The 22,071-nt window shown below is 41.2% G+C and overlaps 1 protein-coding gene across 2 annotated transcripts in view; it reads left to right on the forward strand.

The window, feature by feature from the left end:
• Positions 1-22,071, forward strand: part of ap3b1a (adaptor related protein complex 3 subunit beta 1a) — a 56,465-nt gene that overhangs the window by 29,380 nt on the left and 5,014 nt on the right. For both annotated transcript variants that reach the window (XM_087843894.1, XM_087843895.1), the window contains 7 exons: positions 33-171; positions 1,635-1,683; positions 3,431-3,534; positions 13,380-13,608; positions 16,066-16,150; positions 16,821-16,918; positions 18,290-18,428. In XM_087843894.1, coding sequence (XP_087700020.1) covers positions 33-171; positions 1,635-1,683; positions 3,431-3,534; positions 13,380-13,608; positions 16,066-16,150; positions 16,821-16,918; positions 18,290-18,428 — 843 coding nt within the window. The remainder of the gene's footprint in view (positions 1-32; positions 172-1,634; positions 1,684-3,430; positions 3,535-13,379; positions 13,609-16,065; positions 16,151-16,820; positions 16,919-18,289; positions 18,429-22,071) is intronic.

Raw genomic sequence — 22,071 nt, forward strand, 5'->3', positions numbered from 1 at the left:
GACTACTAAGCTCATTTTGTTTTCTTCTTCAGTGACTCTGATGAAAATGGCAATGGACCTGTAGGCCAAGCTAGCAGCTCATCCTCTGAAAGCTCCTCAGACTCTGAGTCGGACTCTGGGTCAGACTCGCCCGCACCCAAGAAGAAGACTGAAGAAAAGGCCAAGCCCAAGGTGACGATATAATGCATGGATGAAGTGGGCATATTTGGATTTAACTGCGAGTGAGAGTTTCTAACTTTGAGAACAGAGGCTGCCAACAGCATCAGTGCAGTTCCACCAAAAATAAAATGCATTTGCTTTTTCCAAAGAAGAAGTTGTTTGCAGTTCGTTGATCTGTCGTTTCAGGCTGGATCAGATGACCCTCAACTACTGCTTTGTTGTACAAGGTTGAGGCTGATTCTGCCCACACCACTTATCTTCTGTTGGACAGTAGCGCATGCCAAAAATCATGTCGCATCCACTGGCACGCACCACTGTTTTCTCTTGGCTTTTTATTACATGATTATAGGATTACTGGGGATCTCTCTGTGTCATTGCAATATCTCTAAATTGAATGCATTTGAATTGAACTTCAACTTATTGATCGCTGTAGTTGCACACGTTTGCAATAATGGCCTTGAATCAGTGTCTTTGTAGAACTTCTTAGACTATTAAAAATACACATTATAAATGAAATTTAAGGGGAGAAAGAGGCATTATGCAGTGCTAAAGAGAAGATAATGGTATAAAACAATACAGGAAAACACACCTTTGTCACATTATAATGTATGATATTGTACTATATTTACAATGCATAATGTCTAAATCAGTATAGAGTATGATATTAGGATAATGGCCCTGCTCTGCTTAGCCTTCTAAATATTAATGTGCAGTTCTCGCAGCGAGTTTTTGTTCTGTAGGTGCACAAGAGCTTCTAAATCAGGATTTATACCTTGGGATATGATTTGGCTCCACTATACCACCTTTTGTTTTTTCCCTTCCAGCCTTTCATTTGGCCCCTTTCAGCCCTTACAATCTTTTTCTTATCTGTTTTGCTCATCACATTATTTCTCGCCCTCCGTTTGCTTTTCTGCGCTATGAAATTCTCATTTCATACACTTTGTCATTTGGGCATGGCTTATGAATTATGCATCTCTACCTTTCTTTCTACACCTCTCTCTCTCTGTCTGTCTTGCTCTATCACAACACCCTTTAGTAACAAGGTTTCCGTCTCTATTACCACCACCGAGCGTCAATCAGAGAAAATCTGATAAGATACGGCCTCTAACTTTATGGTTTGTTTTCACTCACATCACATTGGTTTTTTTCCCCCCCTCCCTATCTGCTCAGCTTGGGCTATGCAGTGTGGAATTTTATGGCTCTTTATGCAATGTGAGTGGTGCCAGGTTGGTTAGTAGGGTATGGAGAAGGAGCGATAAAAGCCCTCTTACGTTTAAGCACTGTTTTATTGTCAGCACCGTACAAGCCTGACTCAGTTGCAGAGGGTGGTGAGTAGCAGTTGTGACTCAAAATGACATGTGACCGGTCACTGAAAATTCCAGACAAGTTACCCGTGAACGTGGGATGAATGTGTTCAGAGACACTGTTGGTGAAATTGAAATTGAAACCATCATGTTGTTGTGCTTTCTTTTTAGGTGGCAGTGAACTCCAAGAAGGAAGTCTCTTTACTGGATCTAGATGACTGTGAGTTTTCCTACAGTTTCCGCTTGCATAAACTCACATTAACAAGAGCAGCAGGCTTCACAAAAAAAGCTCTGATGTGTATTCTATTTCCCCACCGCCCAAAGTAGCAAGCAGACATAGATGATCAAGTCCTGGTGAGGAGAACTGAATTGTATCAGTTAGAGGTAGAGAAAATATTGGACTTGCATTAATCGCTTGGCTAAAAATAAAGTCCAGTTCATTGGAGAACTGTAGTGTAGGCATTGCCGACATCACGTTAGAATTTGTAGTAGAGTTTAAATATTTAGAACGTGTGGACCAAGAGGCGGAAACCTCCGCTGAAAAAATGAAGTCAGAGTGCCAAAAACTGCAGTTTAGTTCACACACTCCCAACTTTGCAGCATGGAAAAGCCTTTTTAACTGTATAGATAGTTTCCCACCTCATAACAGCTCTGAGTGAGGTGAATTTATGTATAACTTGTCCATCTGGAGGATTATGTCCAGATGTCCTGACACAGGCAGCTGCAGCTGGTCGCTATCATCTCACCTACTGAGTCACTGACCTGCAGCCCTCTATTTTGCGCCTTTGAAGCATCTTAATGGATTGTCTTGCTAATATTGTATCTTGCTGTGAGGTAAAGACCGCCCAAGAAGTTTTAGCTTCAGGTCTGTAGAATGAAATTCGAGTGTTTTATTGGTCTATTACTTTGCACTAATTAGCTGATATGTGTATATGTCTGATGCATCTGCACAGTTTATGGAGACAGCTTGCTAACCAATTTTCCTGGAGTTATTTGATAAATCGCTTCTCCTCCAAATGAGATCATCTCTGGCTCCAAAAGCTAACAAAGCATTGAGGTTTCAAGATGTGGTCCATCTTTTATACTCTCTATGGTGTGGGACTGTATTTAACCATATAGATGTCAGTTCATGTATCGGCTTACAATTTGTAGGTAATCATCCTGTAGAAAACCTTTGCTGACACTCATCTCACAAGTCCGTGCACACATTTGCTGCACATTTATCTGTGACTGATGCAAACTATCAAATATAGAAAGCAAAAATGTCATTAACTTCTGTCTTGGACATAACTCAGTATCTGTGGAACTCAAGGGAGGCATAAAAGACGAATGCTTACAGGGATTTGTAGGATGATGATGGAAAAGAGCTCTAAACTTCTTGTTCATTTCTTCAGTGGCAAAAAAAAATTCAGAGTGTTTACAGTTCCAGCTTCCAAAATCAATGCAAAGTAAAACACCACAGTTTTTATGTGATATTAAAAAGTGCCGTTCAGCCTGTGTGGAACAGGAGAATCACAGTGTGAGGAGTAGTTTATGTTAAATCCCGTCGAACTCCAACAATGGCCTTTCAAATGCAAAATGCCTTTAGTTTAAAACCGGCTTGTAACCTGCAGATTGTGTGTCTAACTCTGCATCCAGATAATCTTCATGTTTTGGGGTTTGAATCAGGTTTTCCTAAATTACTTTTTGACACAAGATCCCATGACCCTGTTGACATTTATATCAGTATGACTGCTCACATTCAATGCTGAAATATTTTTATACGTCAGTTTGTTCTGACATGTTGTGACGTGACTTAATAATAACACCGGAGTAAAAGTTAAACAGCCTTCAGTTGCTTTCTTTTGTCATAAAGTATTATTATTATTAATATTGTAATTATATTTTTAAAAGTAACTCTGTGTGCGACATTGCTGTAGTAGCTTTAATAATCTTTATGTTGTTGTTGTTTTCTTTGCGCTCTTTAGTTTCTCCTGCACCCACCAACGCACCAAAGCCTTCTGTGCTCTCTCAAAGTCTGCTGTCCGACCTCGAAGGCCTTTCTCTCTCCAACATCACCTCCACTGTGCAGGTTAGTGTGTGTGTGTGTGTGTGTGTGTGCGCATGCGTGTATTAGATGCACACAGGCTGACATTTCCTCCATCAATGTGCGTTGAGAGTCAGTCGTTCCTTTCTGTCTGACACTGACAGTACAGCAGAGCAGCATATGAGATGGTGAAATGAGCCTCACTCCCTTGTGGAACATTTCTGCTCCAGACGCCAACTATTGACCTTTTCTGCCTTGTTATATTTATAGCCAGTCAGGATGGTCCAACAGCTCTCGCTGTTTCCTGTATCTCTTATAGTCTGTCTTTCTCACCGTCACTGTCTTTTGCACTTCCACACCCTTGATCTCTATTTCTCTCTCGTCTCTGAGTCCATCCCCTCGGTCTCTCTCTCTCGCGCTCTCTCTCTCTCTACCTTATTTCTCTCCTCCTCCTGTGTCACCTTCCATCTCTCTCTGTCAGATGTTGTGTCCCTTGTGTCCTCATGTTGTGTATATTTGATGGTTGACCTTTCCCAGTGTGACGGCTCCTTTCTCTCCTCAGTATATGAGCGACTCTGCATGTCTGTGTATTTTGTATCTTGTCTCCCTCCTGGGAGGGAAATGTCCAGACTATTCTTTGTGCTGTTGCTGTGTCTTATTTTGTGTCACAGCTGTATGGAAACTCTGTTCTTTGACAATGTCACATCAGAAGGTTAGAATCTAATTGAGTAGTTTTGTTGTTTGTGGGCTGTGAGTAATGATTATTGTTCTAATACAAAGCTATTTATTGATTTCAACCTTGTAAGCATGGCATAGCTTGCATTTCCCAAAGATATTAGTTGGTGAAATAAATAACAGATAATCTATTAATGTTTTTTTTTTTCTTCAGTAATGAATTCCTTAAACTGCTTAGTTGTTGTTATATTTTATTACTTCAGTGTCTAGTTCCACTTGTTTTTGGGGGGTTTTCTCAAGCAGAAATAAAATCTCAGAAACATTAACAGAGGAGATGTGTGCTGACAGCAGGATCTGTATCTGTGGAATGGACTGAATTGAAGGTATAAGTGAGAGGGTGAAAACGCATCAGGAGGGAAGAGATGGGAATGCAATCAAGTCAAAAACTGTTTATTTTATAGTCATGTTCATGGTAGTCTTTTTTTCCCCCTGTATAACTTCTTTGTACATGCAAAGGGTAATTTACTACTTCAAAAAAAGCTGAAGCTGAATTACCTGAAATTTCTAGTCTAGGTGTTTTCCCCCATTACTTCTTTGCCACTATAATCCATTACTAGAAGCTCTTCTACTAACTAACAATTGCTTTTTGCTCACTTTTGTCACCCTCACCAAAAGTGACGTCAAAACTGCTCAGTGTGCTTTAGTGTCATTTCAACTTGTCATTCACAGTTTTTGTCCCAGCTCAAAGACGTGAGCATGATTTTTGTCGCACTTTACTGCGATTTCAATGACAGGAGCTCAGAGATTCTCACGTTACACAGGAGCAGAACAACAGTGAAAAAAGAGGAGACAGTCTGGTGAAGACTTTGAAAAACAAAAAAACAAAAAACAGTTGCTGTGCTTCCTGTTTTGACTTCTTCTTGCATACAGTGCTGATACAGAGGTTTTTATGTGAGTGGTGAAACCTATTGTTCATGAGAAGACTGCAGTGGGCCCTCTGGCACCACAGCACCACAGTTCGCACGCAACACAATGAATACAGTGACCGTAATCGAGGCATAAAATAACTGTATAAATGTAATTTGTTGACTATAAACGTGAACCCCGACTCTTCCTAAACTACTGGCAAGTGGATTGCTATAATAAAGAAAGGCTGAACGTGGGTTACTATGTTTTTATGTTGCATTTTATTTTTTTTGCTTTTTGCTCTGTAAACTCCGCTGACTTTTTGTTGTCATCACAGGCGTGTAAATGAGCTTCCTTTGGTCTCTTTAAAAGTGACTTTAGGCTGTCTCTAACTTTTTGTACAGCCAGATTTAACTGTGTGTGTCTGTGTGCGCACTCCCAGCTTATGTGAATGGCCTCTGCTGCTGTGCGTAGCCCTGTGGTGCGTTGGTCTGTATTCTAAGTTTGCCCGTCAGTCCTGCTCGCCTGTCAGTCAGTATGATTGACAGCTGCTCTCAGGCCAGCATTTATGCAGCACAAGTCTTGTTAGCCAATCTCTCCTCAGGTGAAGGCCAGGGAGTAATAGAGAATAGAAATGCAGATTAGAACAGGGAACTTTTTGCACATCAACATCTGATTTAGAGTCAATTCTATGCATAAATACATGATGGGCAACGGGATTCATAGACAAGGGTAAATAACCTCACCTTTATTCACGCACGCCCCTCCCCATGCATGCTCTTCAACAACAGCTCTTTCCCACACCCACACACACACACGTTGGCCCCAGTGTCATTTCTATTTCTCAGCAATCTGCCCACAGAGGCAGCGAGTCTGTCTCAGCTGAGCGCTCGGGCCTTTTTAGAGAATTACTGCATGGTTATCAAAGGCATTTAGATTAACCCTGGCCACTGTCTTTGACCCACCTCCTCCTCGGTCTCCTCCTCCTCTCCTCAGCTTCTTCATGCTACCGCTCTCTCTAATAACATTTTGACATTAGGATCTCTCACAAATGCCTCTTAAATCCTCCCCACCATCGCACCTCACCCCCAAACCTCTTCCGACCGCTGTCCGTGTGTGCGGCGGGGTGGCTGAGGCTGATAACTTTTCATTCATAATTAGCAGTCAGCGAATGGGGCTGCGCTGGGGGGAAATTGAACTGTCAGCGGTGGGGCGCAGGGCGTTTGACCCCATCACACCCAGAGGGGGCCATCATAATTTGTTCATTTGGTGTCCATCAGGCGGACGCCGGCTCGCCCCCTCCTCCTCCCTCGCCTCCCTCCTCACCCTTCTGACCTCCCCCGTAGTGGGCGCTCTGGGTTCACATCTAATTATGAATCAGCAAAAGGACCTCGAGCGCCACGAATATAGAAGCTCCTGCCCTCCAAACCTCCTGCTGCCACTCAAACTGCGGAGATTGCGGCTTAAGTAGGAATAAATGCCCACACGGAAGCAGCCTGTCAGTGTAGCCAGCAGGTAGTTTGGGAAATGTTTGTATTTTAATGGCGACTGCCTTAGCCACTTCTTGATTATTAATAAGTTTGTCTCAGGCGCAATTTATTTTTCTATGTCTATTTTTATATATAAGCATTTTATCTTTTTCATAAAGTTTTTTTTGACGGCATTGGTCTGGTGTGATTAAGGTTATGACCGTGTTCTCTCAAACCTCTAATGATCATATGTGTGTTTTCATTAACAGTTGACACCTAAACTAAAGCAAAAACACTTTGCCATTTAATTAATGCGGGCCACTGCTGTAAGCTCTTAAATCTTTATTTTTACAGTTATTAACATAATTGCTAGGCTATTTTTCTGCCTTTTACTTTGAGTCTATTTCTCACAATACATCATGTTTTCTGATCCTCAAGTTAAGGTTACAATAGCATTAAAATGCTTGTGAAGATTTGACCTCCATAAATGATTGGACTTTAATAAAATATGTGATTATAAGTGTATTTTCTGAATTGTACTACAGTGCGTTTTTCCTATTGTGTTTCTCAAATTAATGTGCCACTGACACCTACATAGCTAACTGTCAACTGCTTTCCCTTGACCAGATGTTAAAATATTAATTAAAATGACAGTAAAGCATAACATCTAAATCAATTGTAATGGACTTGCAATTGCTTCAGACTACAAGTCACATTTTTCATATACTTAAAGCTGTTTAGCCATGGATGTGAGACAGACAGCTGAATTACCAATTAACCTAGTATGCACGGCAGTGGGACTTTGGGAGAAAGCTGGAGTACCCACAGTGGCAAAGAAAAGCCCCACCTGGGGTTTGAACCAGGAACTTTCTTACTGTGAGGCAACACAGTTAATCCCTACATCACGGTGCCATGCACAAGTAGTAGTGGGTTACTATTTGTGGGTGACCCACAATACCATGTGGGACAGTGTGACAAACACAGACATAAAGCAAATGAGAGTAGGCAAGGCAGATGTGCTGTAACTTGATATGATGTCAAGTTTTAATGGCTTTTTGCTTTTAACATAACAAACCTAAGGATGCAAGAATTGTGTTCCCCCAGTAGTGTCCAATAAAGAAAAAACACAGACAATATTTGGGTCAACAGTGCTTTGTGAGTTGAGTGCTTGAATGGCTGACAAGTTTGTTTGAAGAAGTGAATAAAGTAACCGTGTCATTAGTACACTCTGTCTTCTCTGCAGCAGTGGCTATGTTAGAGGAGCAGCAACTAGATAAAGAAGTATAGTCCACATTGCCCATTCTTGCCATAAGCGGTATAAAAGCTTGCATTCTTGTTAATGGTTACCAACCTGTGGTTCCAACTTAAGACCATAACTGATGGACGTGGTTAACTTTGACCCTTTGGTTTCTTAAGCTACGAGAGAAGCCATGTTAGTTGCAAAAAACAGAAATAATTTGCAGGGGCGGGTTTTACAGTGAATCCACGTGCTTATTGGCTAACACTTAGTGATTGACATTTGTTAGCCAGTGAACGTGTAGTTTCACTCAGACCTGTGCTTTTGTCGTCACATCCAGTTTTAAAACATCAAAATGGCAAAAATGCTCAGAAACCAGCTGATGTCACAGCGGCTAGGTGCATCTATTAACCTATCTGTGGTGGTTGGACGTTTTCTGACACGACCTTCTGGTGACAGTAAGTATACAAAAGCTTTGTGAAGCACCAACATACAACCACGTTGTGTGCTTAAAAGTAAGTGTTGAACATTTAATAGAAGCTCTTATTATGAAAGCTTTGTGACCAAATCACGAATTCTTCCTGTGAATAACAATGTGTAGTGTTGGGAAAATATCCAAGTATATGCGAGTTGCTTCCTTATTCTTATGCCAGAGTAAATGTATACTCTTATCATCCACTAGTATTTTTAGTGCTGCACATTGATAGTGAATAGTGAATGATCTGTGATTTATAAACACGTGCATACATCTGTTAGTATTCTTTAATCCTGATCTAAGTGTCTGTGAAAGTTGTGTCTAGTTAAAATTCATATTTTTGTATTTGGCTCTGAGTAGAGCTGAAATGATTATCTGATTAGAATCAGTCATCAAAAAAGGTTTCGGCACACAATTTTAATAGTCAAATGGTTCAAATTTGACGGCTGCAGCTATTAAATCTGAACACTTGCTTTCGTAGTCTTCATTTCTAGTGTTTTGATTCGATTATTGTCCAAGTTATTACGTGTTAATGCAGAAAATAATCAGTTGCAGTTGAAGATCTTTTGACTATGATGCTAATTCAAAGAAAGTGTTGACAGGCTGTTAACAGCACTTGCAAAACTCGATGAAGGACACCTCTGTTTCTGAATAACAGTCCTCTATTATTGCTAATAGTCTTTAATGGAAAATTTCAAAATTAATCATTTTAGAATACCTAATTTACAGACAAATTGGCATAAATGAACTAACCTCTGTCTATATGCGCCAGAGAGACTTCTTGTTACATTAAAGTAGTTTTAGGAGGCTGTAGTAACATTTGTTTAATTCAATTTGCAGTCAAGGTCCTTGTGACGGCCCTCAATTAATTGTCATCTCCTGACTGAAGGGAACAATTAGGCCCTAAAGTCAAACACATGTCCCTCACCTTAATCCTCACAACTCTTGTAGAGCATAATGGAATCCGGTGTCTGAAAAACAGAAATGGATTTTCAATATATGCCCATACATCTCTGTACGCCTCACCCTGCTTTCTCTGAAATTGGCCTTCTAATACACACAGCACAAGGCTGCCCGGCTCTGGTTAGCCCTTTTGAATATGTCAGCGGGATTTTCAGGTCATTTGCCAGAGAGGATGCTGGGAACGTGTCGTCCGGGTTCTGAAGGTGACTGGTGTCTGTGTCATCCATCACGGGAGCTTCCTTTAAGTTGATGCATAATAGAGCCTCTCAATCAACTTCCTCGCTCATTGTCACCTCCCTCCTTCCTGTCCAAGGTGGAGACTGAGAACCAAGCTCAGAGAGGCGGGGAGGGAAAAAAGGCAGACTGACAGAGAAGTCAAGGTTACATTCCTCTTCCCTTCTTATTTACACTTGAGGTGTTATGGGCTTGCACCGCACAACAGGACAACAATGGATGGAAGGGTGAAGCGGCTTGCGTGGGCACTTGTGTCAGGCTTTAACTGTCCGCTGTGTCAAATTGGTGATAATAAGCAGTTTGAAACCCTGTCCTATCGCTGTCCGTCCCTCCTGCCGCCTGCTTGGGGCGAGGCGACAGATAAGACCTTGAAACAGGATGTGTCTGTCAGGGAGGTAAATCTCTGCTGTGATGGGGTGGCAAACATTACGACGAGCTTTATCGACACCGACTGCTCTGACACATCCAAAAGTGGCCCAATAAATTTGCGGGCCGGCGGTGGCGTGACGGGCGCTTGTGGGGGCAGAGCAGCGTTACAGCGCAGCAACAAATGTTTGTTTGACCTCCTTTAGAGACGGCGGTCTGGGCACAAGAGACGCTGCGAGCATGTCACGAGGCCAAGGGGAGATGATGGTGTTGTTGTTAGAAGAGTTTATTTTCTATGTGTTCGTGGTTATGAATTTGTTGATACTGGTGGCAATAAAACACATAAATGGCCAAAAGTCTTTTGTTACTATTGAAGACTTAAATAATTGAAAATAAGCCACAGATAATACTTGATATAATATTTATTGAATCCTACTACTAGCAGCAGATAAATGTTCCTTAGCATGCTTTGTTGCTTTGTTGTGCTTCTGCAATCATTAGTTTGAACTAATGATTCAATGCAGAGTGGTATATAAACAAAGAGAGAGTGAAAAGAAGTGAAGAACAAACAGTGCATTATGGGAAGCCCCCAGCAGCCTATGCCTATTGCAGTGTAGCTAATGGAAGGGTCAGGGTTACCTGATCCTTTTTGATAAAGCTTAAAGTTAGGACTGGAAGGTTTTAAGTGTAGGACAAAAGCCTGTACATAGACCTAATCTTGAAAGTAGAGAAGATGTCTGTTTCCTAAATCCAAACTGGGAGCTTGGTCCACTGAAATATGAAGGCTCTGCCTCCTATTTTACTTTTAAATATCCTAGGAACCATAACTAAGCCAGCAGTCTCAGCAAAGGTCTATAATGAGGTGATTGTAAAAGCAAAAGAATTAATTCAGTGTATTACTATTTATCTGACTCAGCCAACAGCGCAGGCTTCAGACTGCTCTTTGGTTTCTCCTCTTGTACCAAGGCGACATCAGCTTGGAAGGGATTTACGTGCATCTGAGGCAGAGCTGAGTTAACCTGAGTCCACAAGCACTGGGTTCTCTTTCTGGGCATCCTGGACTTTATTTGAAGTTGCAGAATGTCATGGTCTCGGTGTGGTTGACATGCTGCTAGTAATCTGTGGATGTCCCTTTAAAGCAGGGGTGGGCAACTCCAGGCCTCAAGGGCTGGTGTCCTGCAGGTTTTAGATCTCACCCTGGGTAAACACACCTGAATCACATGATTAGTCTTTTACCAAGCCGCTGGTGAACTTCAGGACACGTTGAGGAGGTCATTTAGCCATTTGAATTAGCTGTGTTGGATCAAGGACACATCTAAAACCTGCAGGAAACCAGCCCTAGAGGCCTGGATTTGCCCACCCCTACTTTAAAGAGATGAGAGCTACTAGTTAACCTTTAAGGCCTGGGAAAAGAAACGTATGTCCCATGGGTTAATGTTAATCCAGGGTCAAGCCACTGCGTACATCAGATTTTAGGCTCAATCTGTCGTACTCGTTAGCTGAATAAAGCTGTTAAATTTTGTTTATATAGTATTTGTTGAAACATATAGAATTTTCTGTCATATATACACTAAAGTGATGAGTGGCCACATTGAACAAGTTTCATATGATGGTCAGTGTATAAGTAATCCCTGTGAGCAAAACGTTTTTTTGTTTTGTTTTTTCTTTAAATCTTTGGTTTGTATGATGTCACTAAGAGGAGATATCCTTAATGCGGTCATCTCAGGCACACAGCTCTGGATGTTAAAGGGAGAGGTACTGAGAAAGTTATTCTGAGCCTTCAGTCTCATAAAGCTACTCTAATAGTCCCGAGATGGAGAGTATGCAGTAGGAAATAAGCAAAGAAGACTATGATGCTGTCTAATTTACATTTGTGTCTTTGTTTTTTCATCAAATTTATCCAAACTGTCAGACTTTTTGCTTTTCAGCACGTTGCTCCAAGAGTACAGCGATAGTGTCTGATTTCATCTGATCGCTTCCTCGAAAGCGAGCACATTCAGACTCGTCTCGGCAGCTCTCGTCGTATGTCAAAGCGATTCTTCATCCTCACGCAGCACATGACAAGGCGAAGGATGCCTTTTACATTTCCCACCCAACTGAGAGCGCTCTGGCAGCGCGTTCAACTTTAATAAAACAATGCACGCTGACACTACTCAACACGCTGAGCTATAGCATCAAGCCCGCCCGTTTCCACAGTTTCCTCGCATTATATTCTTAGTCATATTCAATTAACTCGGTTAGTTGAAACACCTCGCTCAATCATTTATGTACAGGATCTGTTTTTCTTCCACTGCTTGTTTTGTTTTTTTTTCTTTTGCCATTCATTTTGTTACTCTTGTGACTTATTTGAGTTTTTTTTTTTTTTTTTATCTCTTTCAGGTGATAAATAGATTTTTTTTTTGTTTTGTTAAGCCTCTGTACTCATTATTATTTTCACCAGAATGACATGCATCTGTTTAGGCTCTGTGCTGGTGTGTGAGTGCATTCAGGTGCTAATTGTTTCAGAGAGTGTGAAAAGGCTATATCTGTCTCATGTTTTTAACTAATTAGTGCTGTCATTCCAGACAGAAGAGCCTTTGACTTCTATTGACTGTTAAACTACTGAAAGCTGTCATACTTTGGAGATTTTTTTTTCAAACTTAGTGTTTTTTTTCTCCTACAGCAGAGGTGTGTCTTGTGCACATGAGGATTCCCCCCCCCCCCCCCCCCCCCCAATCCACTTTGCACTGTGTAGTGTACCACTGCTGGCTGACCTATCTTCTCTTTCGAGAGCATCAGATAAAAATCTCAGCCGCACTGGTTGTTAACAATTTTTATTCTAGTAATGAGATGTTTAATTTTTACATTAAAAAAAAAAAGAAATTCAACCACACTCTTCCCCCTCATTTCATGTCTGTATGTTTTTTAAGTTAATGCTGTTTTCTGCCTCTGAAAAGGTAAAAGCCCCTTTAAAAGGCCAGCGAATGGCAGTTTTGGCCCATGCAGGCACTTGTGTTTCTTTTCATTAGAGGTTGTTTTTATTCAGCCTGGGTTGACTGAGCATCCAGCCCATTTCCATCTAAGTGGGCTGATTGGAGGGCATTTCTTAAATGCGCTCCTCTTTATCCTACAGAGTTAATAAAGAGAGCTTTGGGGTAGGAGAGCGGGCAGCCAACACTTCGTCCCACATCGCTAAAAATGCAGCCTTTTGGCCGCTGATTGGATGAAATAAATTGCGTGAATATAGGTGATGGGCAAACCGAGGATTCTTGTATTAATTTGACTTTTTGTGTTGATGCATTTGCGCTGTAATGTACAAAGCAGTCTCTGGTTTTGTGTTGATTCAGGAAGCTTTACACTGTTGGGTAATGTGCTGCATTTGCGGTTTTGTTCGGTGTTTGTTTTTGTTTTTTAATCATCAGCAGGCTTTGGTTCATTCCTGCCCAAACTGCAGTTTCTATAATGATCAGTTTTTTATGATTTTTTTTTTTTTTTTTTTGTCAGCATTGTTGATTCCTCAAAATGACTCCAAAAACCCCACATTTAGAACCAGTGGTATATATCCCTGTTTTATGTGTCCTTCCAGGTCACCACTTCATCTTTTGGCCCTTTGAAAACCTATGAGCTGCTTCACCATATGACAGGAAAAGGTCTGTCGGCCAAGTACCATTTCCCCAGGCAGCCATGTTTGTACCAGCCCAGTATGGTTGCAGTACAGGTCATACTGAACAACAGCTCAGACCACGCCCTGGAGGAGATCCATATAGGAGACCGGAGCCCTGCAAGCCTGAACATCCACTGCTTTAACACCATTGGTGAGTTTGATTTCAGTAAATACTCCACAGTGGGTCATCACAAACCCAGTAAATAGTAAGCACACTACTTATTTTTAATCAGGATGGCACATGTTCAGCATTGTCTAATCTACACTGAGGATTACAGTTTTAAATCTGTGCTAATGATGTATCGTCTCCTGATGTGTTCTTACTTAGCATGCTTTGTTGTGCTTCTGCAAGCTGTTTTTAGTTGCTTATAAGCAAAACTTTTACTACTTTTAGTAATTTAGTTACAATGCATGTGTCGAGGGGTTTCACTGGAAGAAGCTTTTTTTCTCACAAGCAAAAAAGATCAGTGACCCAAAGTGTGTGAGTGGCAGCGCTAATAAGAGCTGTTAGAATTCTGCAAATACTAACAAAAATACTATCATTGTTTCCTTTATTACTTCCTTTAGCGTATAATACACTGGGCTAGCTTTTATTACAAGAAAGGAGATAATTCTATCCCTTGTACTTTTAATCTGGCAGATATCCTGACACCTTGTCAGGGAGCAGTGCAAGTTTACTCAGATTCTCTGCTCTTCTCTTTTGCTCAGTCCTGATAAATCTTTCTTCACACCTTGTTTGAGCTTGTTTGAGTCAGCAGCCACTTCAGTCTGAGTTTAGGCCTCCTAGAGTCTGCCTATAGGACAAGCAATGACCACACTACAAACCTGACTTTTAAACCAGAACAACACTCTAAGCTTTAGATGTTTTTGATGTTGTGTAAAGTCATTTAAATGGTTTTTTTTTTTTTCTTGCCGTTTGATGTCATTCTGCATTAGTAAAAATGTTTGAGGCAGTATTACTGTCACTGAGTCCTTGATGTTCTGGCAGCGGTGGTGAGGTCTTTGTTTTTCAGTCAGTGGATTAACCGTTGGTCTGGATAGTGACTTAAAAGAATTCCTTGATCTGACCAGTACACTCACAATCAGGTCATTCCTGATTGTGCACAATCATCTTGTGCAGTTGTTTGTTTTTGTTAAATGGATATTAATGAATGTAATAAAAAAACTGCAACCTCTCATCAGCAAATGACACCATCTCATTCCCTGAGCCTGAAAACAGCCAACGTTACTTCAGCTAATCCTTTTCTAATCATTACAAACAAACATACACTCACACTTATTGCCCTTACACACTCTTGTATGATGACTACACTTGGTATATTCCATTTGTGTAGACACACACACACACACACACACACACACACACACACACAAACAAAGAGAACTGCTGTGCGTCAGAGCATGTTAAAACTGTCAGTTTCAGGGAGATTGATTGGGCATTGAAGGAACTCGAGCAGCCAAACAGTTTCTAATTTGGATCGACTGAGCCCGGCGAGTGGGCGGTTGAACTTTATTTGGATAATTTGCAGAGGACAAATACAGACAAACCTTAATGTGTGGTGAGGAGAAATACATGACACAGTTTGTATTTAATATAAAATCTTGCCCTTTGATTACTTGATTTGTTTACCGACATGTTCCTAAACCAATTAACAACTTTTCTGTTAACTCATTTGGAACAAGTACTTTACATGTAGCTTATCTCTATATGGCCAAAACAATTATTGTAGATTTAGATTAGAGGATATGTACATTACATGTGTAGGTGTAATGCAGATTATCTTCTTCCCCAGTCCGTGTTAGATTATCTCCAATTTTTACCCTGTGTTAGAATAAAAAATTTAAATACTAAAACAAGAATAAACTGTTCCTTTGCTATTTGTTTAGAGGTCCTTACACCTAGCTGAGTGTTCACAACCCAGTCGATATTCTTCTTAAAATAAAATAAATAGCTAATAGTGCACATTGCTTATTTATTTGTGTACAGACTCAAAGACCCTAAAGACAAAGCAAATCCTTTACTTGATTTAGAGCCCAACACAGAAGGCTGGATTGGAGGGCGTCCATGACGGCTCTGTTTTTCACTGGGTTTCCACTTCCTCCTCCTCTTCTATCTGTGGAAAGAGTTGTACAGTAAACGGGCCTGCTCCACAGAGAGAGAAACGCAGGCCGAGTAGGGATACGTGCAGGATGTTTCTGTCTCTCTGTGTTCTTCTCATCGTTAACCTCCCACTCCTCCTCCTCTTCCTCCATCACCTCTAGCATTCAGCTGTCCAGATTCACTCTTCAGCATTTTTGGCTTTGCTTCACTTCTGTCTCTCTCCCTTTGACAAGCCTGTTGTTTTGGAAATATGCTAGTCCTTCATGTTTTTTGTTTTTTGTAGCTGAGGCTGAGGTGTGTGGAATGAGATTGAAGGATAGATTTCTCACACACGGTGGCCTTGCTTTGTGAAGTAGAAAACACAAGTGGTGTGGATGCCTGTCTGTTCCACTCTGCTGCTGCCCCCACCTCCCTTCTCTCCACCTTCCCCACACTGCACACTGTGCCCTTGTCACTCACTGATTCCTTTTCTCCTCTTGTCTTCCCTCCCCTCTTTTCCACTCTCAGAGCGGTTGGAGCCAGGGGCCTCGGTGACAGTATCCATGGGTATTGACTTCAGCGACTCGACACAAGCAGCCAACTTCCAGTTGTGGTAAGACAGCCTGACATCCACTCATATTCAGTCAGGTGTGGTTTCCCCCCCACCCCAAAGACCTTCAGTTGTACATCTTCCTCACCACCTTTTTTCTGCTCCTGTTCATCATCGCGGCACCCTTACATGTCATTTTCTCTTATGTTCCTTTTTCCTCTCTTCATGTTCTTTGTTAATTCTCCTTTTCCTACCTTTCTCTGTGCCAGCACTCCCAGGTGAGACATCAGGCACAATTGATCCTGGTTCACTGGAATAACAATTATTCCTCCAGTAATCAGCCCTAGCCCAATCAACCTGCTGAATGCCATTGGCACCGCTGTGCAGCCGATCAATAACCTTATCAGAAAATCAGTTTGAGATTGGGCGGACGGGGGGATCAATGTGGCCCAAAATGCCATTCACCCAGCATGGTTTGCAAGATGATCAGAGAAACATTTCATACACAAACCGAGTATACATACACAAAAGTGCACAGATGTCTTAAATTATGCAGCAAAAAAGCAGTAAAGTGTTTTTGTTTGTTTGTTTTTTGTTTGTTTGTTTGTTTGTTTTTTTTGGGGGGGGGGGGGGGGGCATTTTTGCTTATTTCTTTGTAAGAATCTGTTTTTGTTTTTTCCTCTGTAAATAAATCATTTGCTACTGTGGTACGTGCGTGTTTATCCTTCCTCAGCACCAAGGAGGACCAGTTCAGTGTGTCCATCCAGCCTGCTGTAGGAGAGTTGTTAATGGCCAGCACCATGACAGAACAAGACTTCTGCAAGGAGCAAGGTGAATTACTGTGTGACTCAAAGATTATTGTCAAACGAAGTAAAAGTGTGTTTTGTTTTTCCATTCTGTTAGCCGAAATGAAACAAGCTGTTTAACACACAGAAGCAAACAAATTGAACCAAATTGAATCAAATCACCATATTTTGAGATGGAATGGCAAGTCATGATATGTACTGAAATTATTATAATCTCACAAGCACTTTAGCAAAACTGGCTGATGAATTTGAGAGAAGCAAATAAATTTAATAGATCATATTTAACATTTTGCTGTGCTTATCAGCGAATTTCACTTTGTATGTTACCTTCAAATGAAACCATTTAAAGTGTTTTTCCTCTACTGAGGATAGTTGAGTTTTTCAGATGTTGTACTGTCAGGGTGTTAAAGTATTTGGCATCAGGCACTGCTCGAAGCAGTCGGGAGCTCTGAACGGCTCAGAAACTGAGCAGACACGGTCAGAACAGCAAAAGAGATTTTAGCCACCTGAAGGAAGCCGTAGGTTTTCGCTGTATTTAGAAGATTTTTGCTGCTGCAACTGCCGTCAGACCACGCTATGGCAAGATGCTTTTGACACATCGGTAATGAAGCTTCACAGAAAATGAGAAATATGAATGACTTGATTGGTTAGTTTGCAATATTGTGACTTTGTTGTTCTGATTGTGATTGATAGATAGATACAAAATACACACACACACACACACACACACAGGCAAATGTTAAATTTAGTCATTCACTAATCAGCATTTCCTTACCTTTGTCATTAAAACACTGCTTGCTTTTTTGAGGCACTTAACAGTATTTCCAGCACATACAAACACCTGTAGAAGTGCATGCTGTTATCGCTATTGAGACTGGAGAGTGTACTCATATCTGAGCCATCGGTGTGCTCTTAAGTGCCTCCTAAATGCTGCTCCTGCATTAATTAAGTTTCATTCAATGTGCTTTTTTTTTTTTCTTTGAGTGCCTCTGAAACGCAGACAAAAGAATTTAAAAAGAACAACTTGCTTTTCAGGACCATTTTCTCTCTAGCAGATTTATCATTCTTAAAACCAAATGAGTGGAGTTTAATTCTTATGGTAATAGGTTTTTAATATATTTGTCTCTTTTATTTTTACCTAACCAGTGATTTTCTTTTAAACTGCTTGCTCATTGCTGAGTGTTCATGAACCAACCAGGGAGTCTGTTTTTGCTTTATTGATGAAGGCATCATTTCATTGGGAGGTTTTAATCTTGAAACCTGATTCCACAGTACTGCACAGTTAGGGTTGTGGTTTTTTTTCTTTACTTGACTGTGGACTTGTAATTTTGCACTTACTGATTTAAAAATGCCGAACTATATTTTTATTGGTGGCTAAACATTTTGATCTTCTCAGGTAAGCTCCAGGGCATGAATGAAACATCTGCAACCATCACCATGGCAACAGCTAATGCATCCAGGCAAGCCATCAACAAGCAGGTCCTGTCTGTAGCCAACATAGGAGAAGTGCCTTCCAGTCAAAACAACTTCAGCAGGTAAAGGGACGCACTTGTCATTCACCTCTCCATTATTATCAAGCTCTTTTTCTTGCTATAGATTGGACCTGCAAATAGATTTGAGATTTTCTTACATAAGCACTATGATTTTTTTTTTTCTCAGATGTGTGTTTTTTGGGTTGTCTACCACCAACAGTTGGTTAGCTTAGCAAAAAGACGTGAAATAACGTTTGTGTGCCAAGTCAGTACAGACTCGGATGGCTTTAGCGTTTGGCTTAAGGGTCACTGTTAATTGTCCTTTACCAAAGTTAACTTAAACTGTGGTTATTCCTTCAAATACAGGGTGATTTTATTTCATCAATTAAGTCTTGTTGAGGTCTTATTTTCAAGGGAGAATACTAGTTACATAAAAAATTAAAAGAACCACGTGACGACACCCACTGGATTGTGGAATATCAGTTTGAAGCCTTGAGATTACACATGGCACACAGCAGCAACTCAATTCATTTAGGCATGTAGACATAGTCAGGATGTTCTGCTGAACTTCAAACTGAGCATTAGAATGAGAAAGAGGTGATTTAAGTTACTTTGAATGTGGGATGGTGGTTGGTGTCAGATTTATCCATGTCAACCAGCTCTAGAGTTTAGAGAAATGCTACATCCAGTGAGCAGCAGTTCTCTGGGCGATAATGCCTTGTTGGTGCTAGAAGTCAGAGGAGATTGAGCTTATAGAAAGGTGCCAAACTTGTTAACAACGTTTTGCAGAACAGCATCTTTGAATGTGCAACAGATCAAGCCTTGAAGCAAGATGGGCCACAGCATCAGAAGACATTCCTGTCACCTAAAAACAAGAAACTCAAGCTACAGTTTGCACTGGCTCACCAAAATTGGATAGAAGATTGCAAAAACATCGCCTAGTCTGATGAGTCTTGATTTCTGCTGCGTTACTTGGATGGCAGGTTCAGAATTGGGTCTAAACAGCATGATGGTGTTGGTTTATTCTGTCTGATCAGATCAGGCTGATGTTGGTGGTCTTATAATTCTACTTTTTTCGGACACTTTGGGATCCTTAGAAGGAAGTGTTGTTGCTGTCTCCATCCCTTTCTGGATACTTTGTGTACTCAAATAGCTCCAGAGCCAAGAGGTCTCAATCCAATAACACCTTTGAGATTTTGGTCCATGTTATCATTCTGTTGTTCCACCACATCTCAGAGGAGTGTTTCCTGCAGCTTGTTGAATCTTTGAAGAATGTTGTGAATGTCAAGGCAGATGGTGAAAGGAGTAAAGTGTACCTAATAGTAAAAGAGTTATCACGTTAAAGTACATTATAATGAACCTTTTCCCCCTAATATTAGTATTACATTTTGACTGGAGTGCTGCATTCTAAAAGAACAAACCAACACTTGCGAGCAAATCTTTCCTCACCAAAAAAAAGATGTTTGTGCAGCTAACACCAACGATAAGGACTCATATCAGACATTTAGTAGTCTTACACTACTGTCTGCGAGTTGTTCCCGGGCGCCCGGTGCATTTTAGGCCGAGTTTGGTTAAGCAGCGTGCATGTGGGTGTCACTGAGTGGAAGTGCCTGTTTGTCCCCAGCAGCCTCACATAGACATGCCAGGGGAATGCCCTGAGAAGCCTGGCTGTGTAATTGGTGTACACAGAGTGTGCTAATGAGCTTCCTCCTCTGTCACGCACACCCGAACACCTGATAGATAATTACACCTCCCTCTCTCCCTCTGTTTCCTGCTCTGTCTCTCTTTCAGTTCATCTCTGCACCCCCATCTGTCTCTCCCTCTGCGCTGCTGTCTCTCTTTCACTTCCTCTTTGTCTTTCACTCCATCCCTCTGCACCGTGCTCCGACCTCCTCGCGGTCTCTGTGTCTGTCTGTTAATACCGGCCCGTGTCTCTGTCTGCTCATCTCTGAGTGATCTTGTGATAATTTCTTTATGGATTAAGGCCACAATAGAGGAGACATGTCGGAGAAGCTGGCTAAATAAGGGACAAGCGAAGAAGAGGGACACATTTGCACAAGGGTACAGGGAGCTGAAAGAGTGAGTGGAAATCAATGTTAGCCAGCGGGAAAGACGTGCATCCAATAAGCCCATACTTCATTCAGAATAACCGATAGCTCAAATGACTCCACGCTATCAATCTCCCTGCTGCATTTGTGACTGCTGAAGAAGAGGACAGCATCCCAGCATTACCCCGTACCCTTCTAGTGATAAAGACGCTCTTCCACATGGTCCGCTGCTGTCCATACGGTGACCACCTCTTCCGCACTTGCTTCCCATGGAGGTCTGTCTGATGGAGAAGGTGGTGTTCCTCCCTGACAGTCTCCTCAAACATAACTGACATCTTTGACAGCGTGATCTGTAAGAGGTGGTTATATGTGGTAACCTAATAAAATGGAAAACATATAATAATTATAAAGTGATTTGGCAAGAGTAATGCTAAATGTGCATGTCTAGTCTAATCACACACACACACACACACATATAGAAATGGACTGGTTCTGTAGTGCTTTTCGACTCTACTTGAGCATTCTAAAGGTTTTATACAACGTGCCTCTTTCCAATGAACGCTCAGGGTTCAGGATACTTTTTCATGCAGACTGGAGCAGCCAGGAATTGAACCACCAACCTTTCAATTAGCAGATGACCTGCTCTACCTGCTGACCCCACTGCGTTGGGACAGTTTATGGTTCAGTATCACACAGGATGGAGGAGCTCAGGAAGTGGACTGCTGAACTTCTCTTTACCTCCTGAGCTGCTCCTGAGCTGCAAAAGTGATTTTTTTCAATACAGACTTAACATACAGTAATAAGGTTAATTATGAAAATAGTTTTGAAAAGCACAAAAGTGCTGCTTTTGGCTATTCAGATGTAGATATTTTGTTTGGTCGGCCAGACAATGAGCAGTCTGAAGTTTGCAGATGTGTCGTTCTTTAACAATGTCAGCAGACTGCTTTTAATCATCATTTCCCAACCCTGTGGTTTCGGAGGTAGAGCGGGTTGTCTGCTAAAGAGAAGGTCTGTAGTTTGATCCCCAACTATTTCTGGGCAAGATACTGAACCCTAAGCTATTTAATCTGTTGAAACAGTTTGTATAAAGTAGTGAAACTCGCCCATCAGAAGACCAGCATTTCTTCTGAATCCCCCAAACAGTCAAATATATCTAGGGCTGGGTATCGTCACTGATTTCTAGAATAGATTCGATTTGAATCGGGGAAAATTTTGCCTCAGACAGTCAAAAATATTATAATTCAGATCATGCATCAGCACATCTCCATATTTTTGTATCTATAAAAAGAAAGCTGACACTTGTGAGACTTTATCAAAGGTGTGAACATCACAGCAGATGCCTTTGTGTCAAAGTAGCTGAGGATAAAACACCTGGGATTTTATAAAAATATTCTGCAGTAGATCAAAAACAAAAGAAAACCATTAATCAACACATGAACAGTACCTGATGCTGCTGAAGTGAAGCAGAGCAAAGTTACAGAGGTTTTATTAGAGACGCAGCTAAGCGTTTTGCAATTTTGCATAATTTTTTTTTTTTAAGTTTAAATTTGTTCAGTAGCCTATTGAACAACAGAAATGAGGCTTTCTTATCAGAAGTAAGTAAAAGAACACTGCGCTTTGTGTTTACGTCTTTGTGCAGAATCAGTGTTCCTGCTCTC

Source organism: Neolamprologus brichardi, chromosome 7 (genome assembly GCF_056152115.1).
Source record: "Neolamprologus brichardi isolate AB-2024 chromosome 7, ASM5615211v1, whole genome shotgun sequence".
NCBI lineage: Eukaryota > Metazoa > Chordata > Actinopteri > Cichliformes > Cichlidae > Neolamprologus > Neolamprologus brichardi.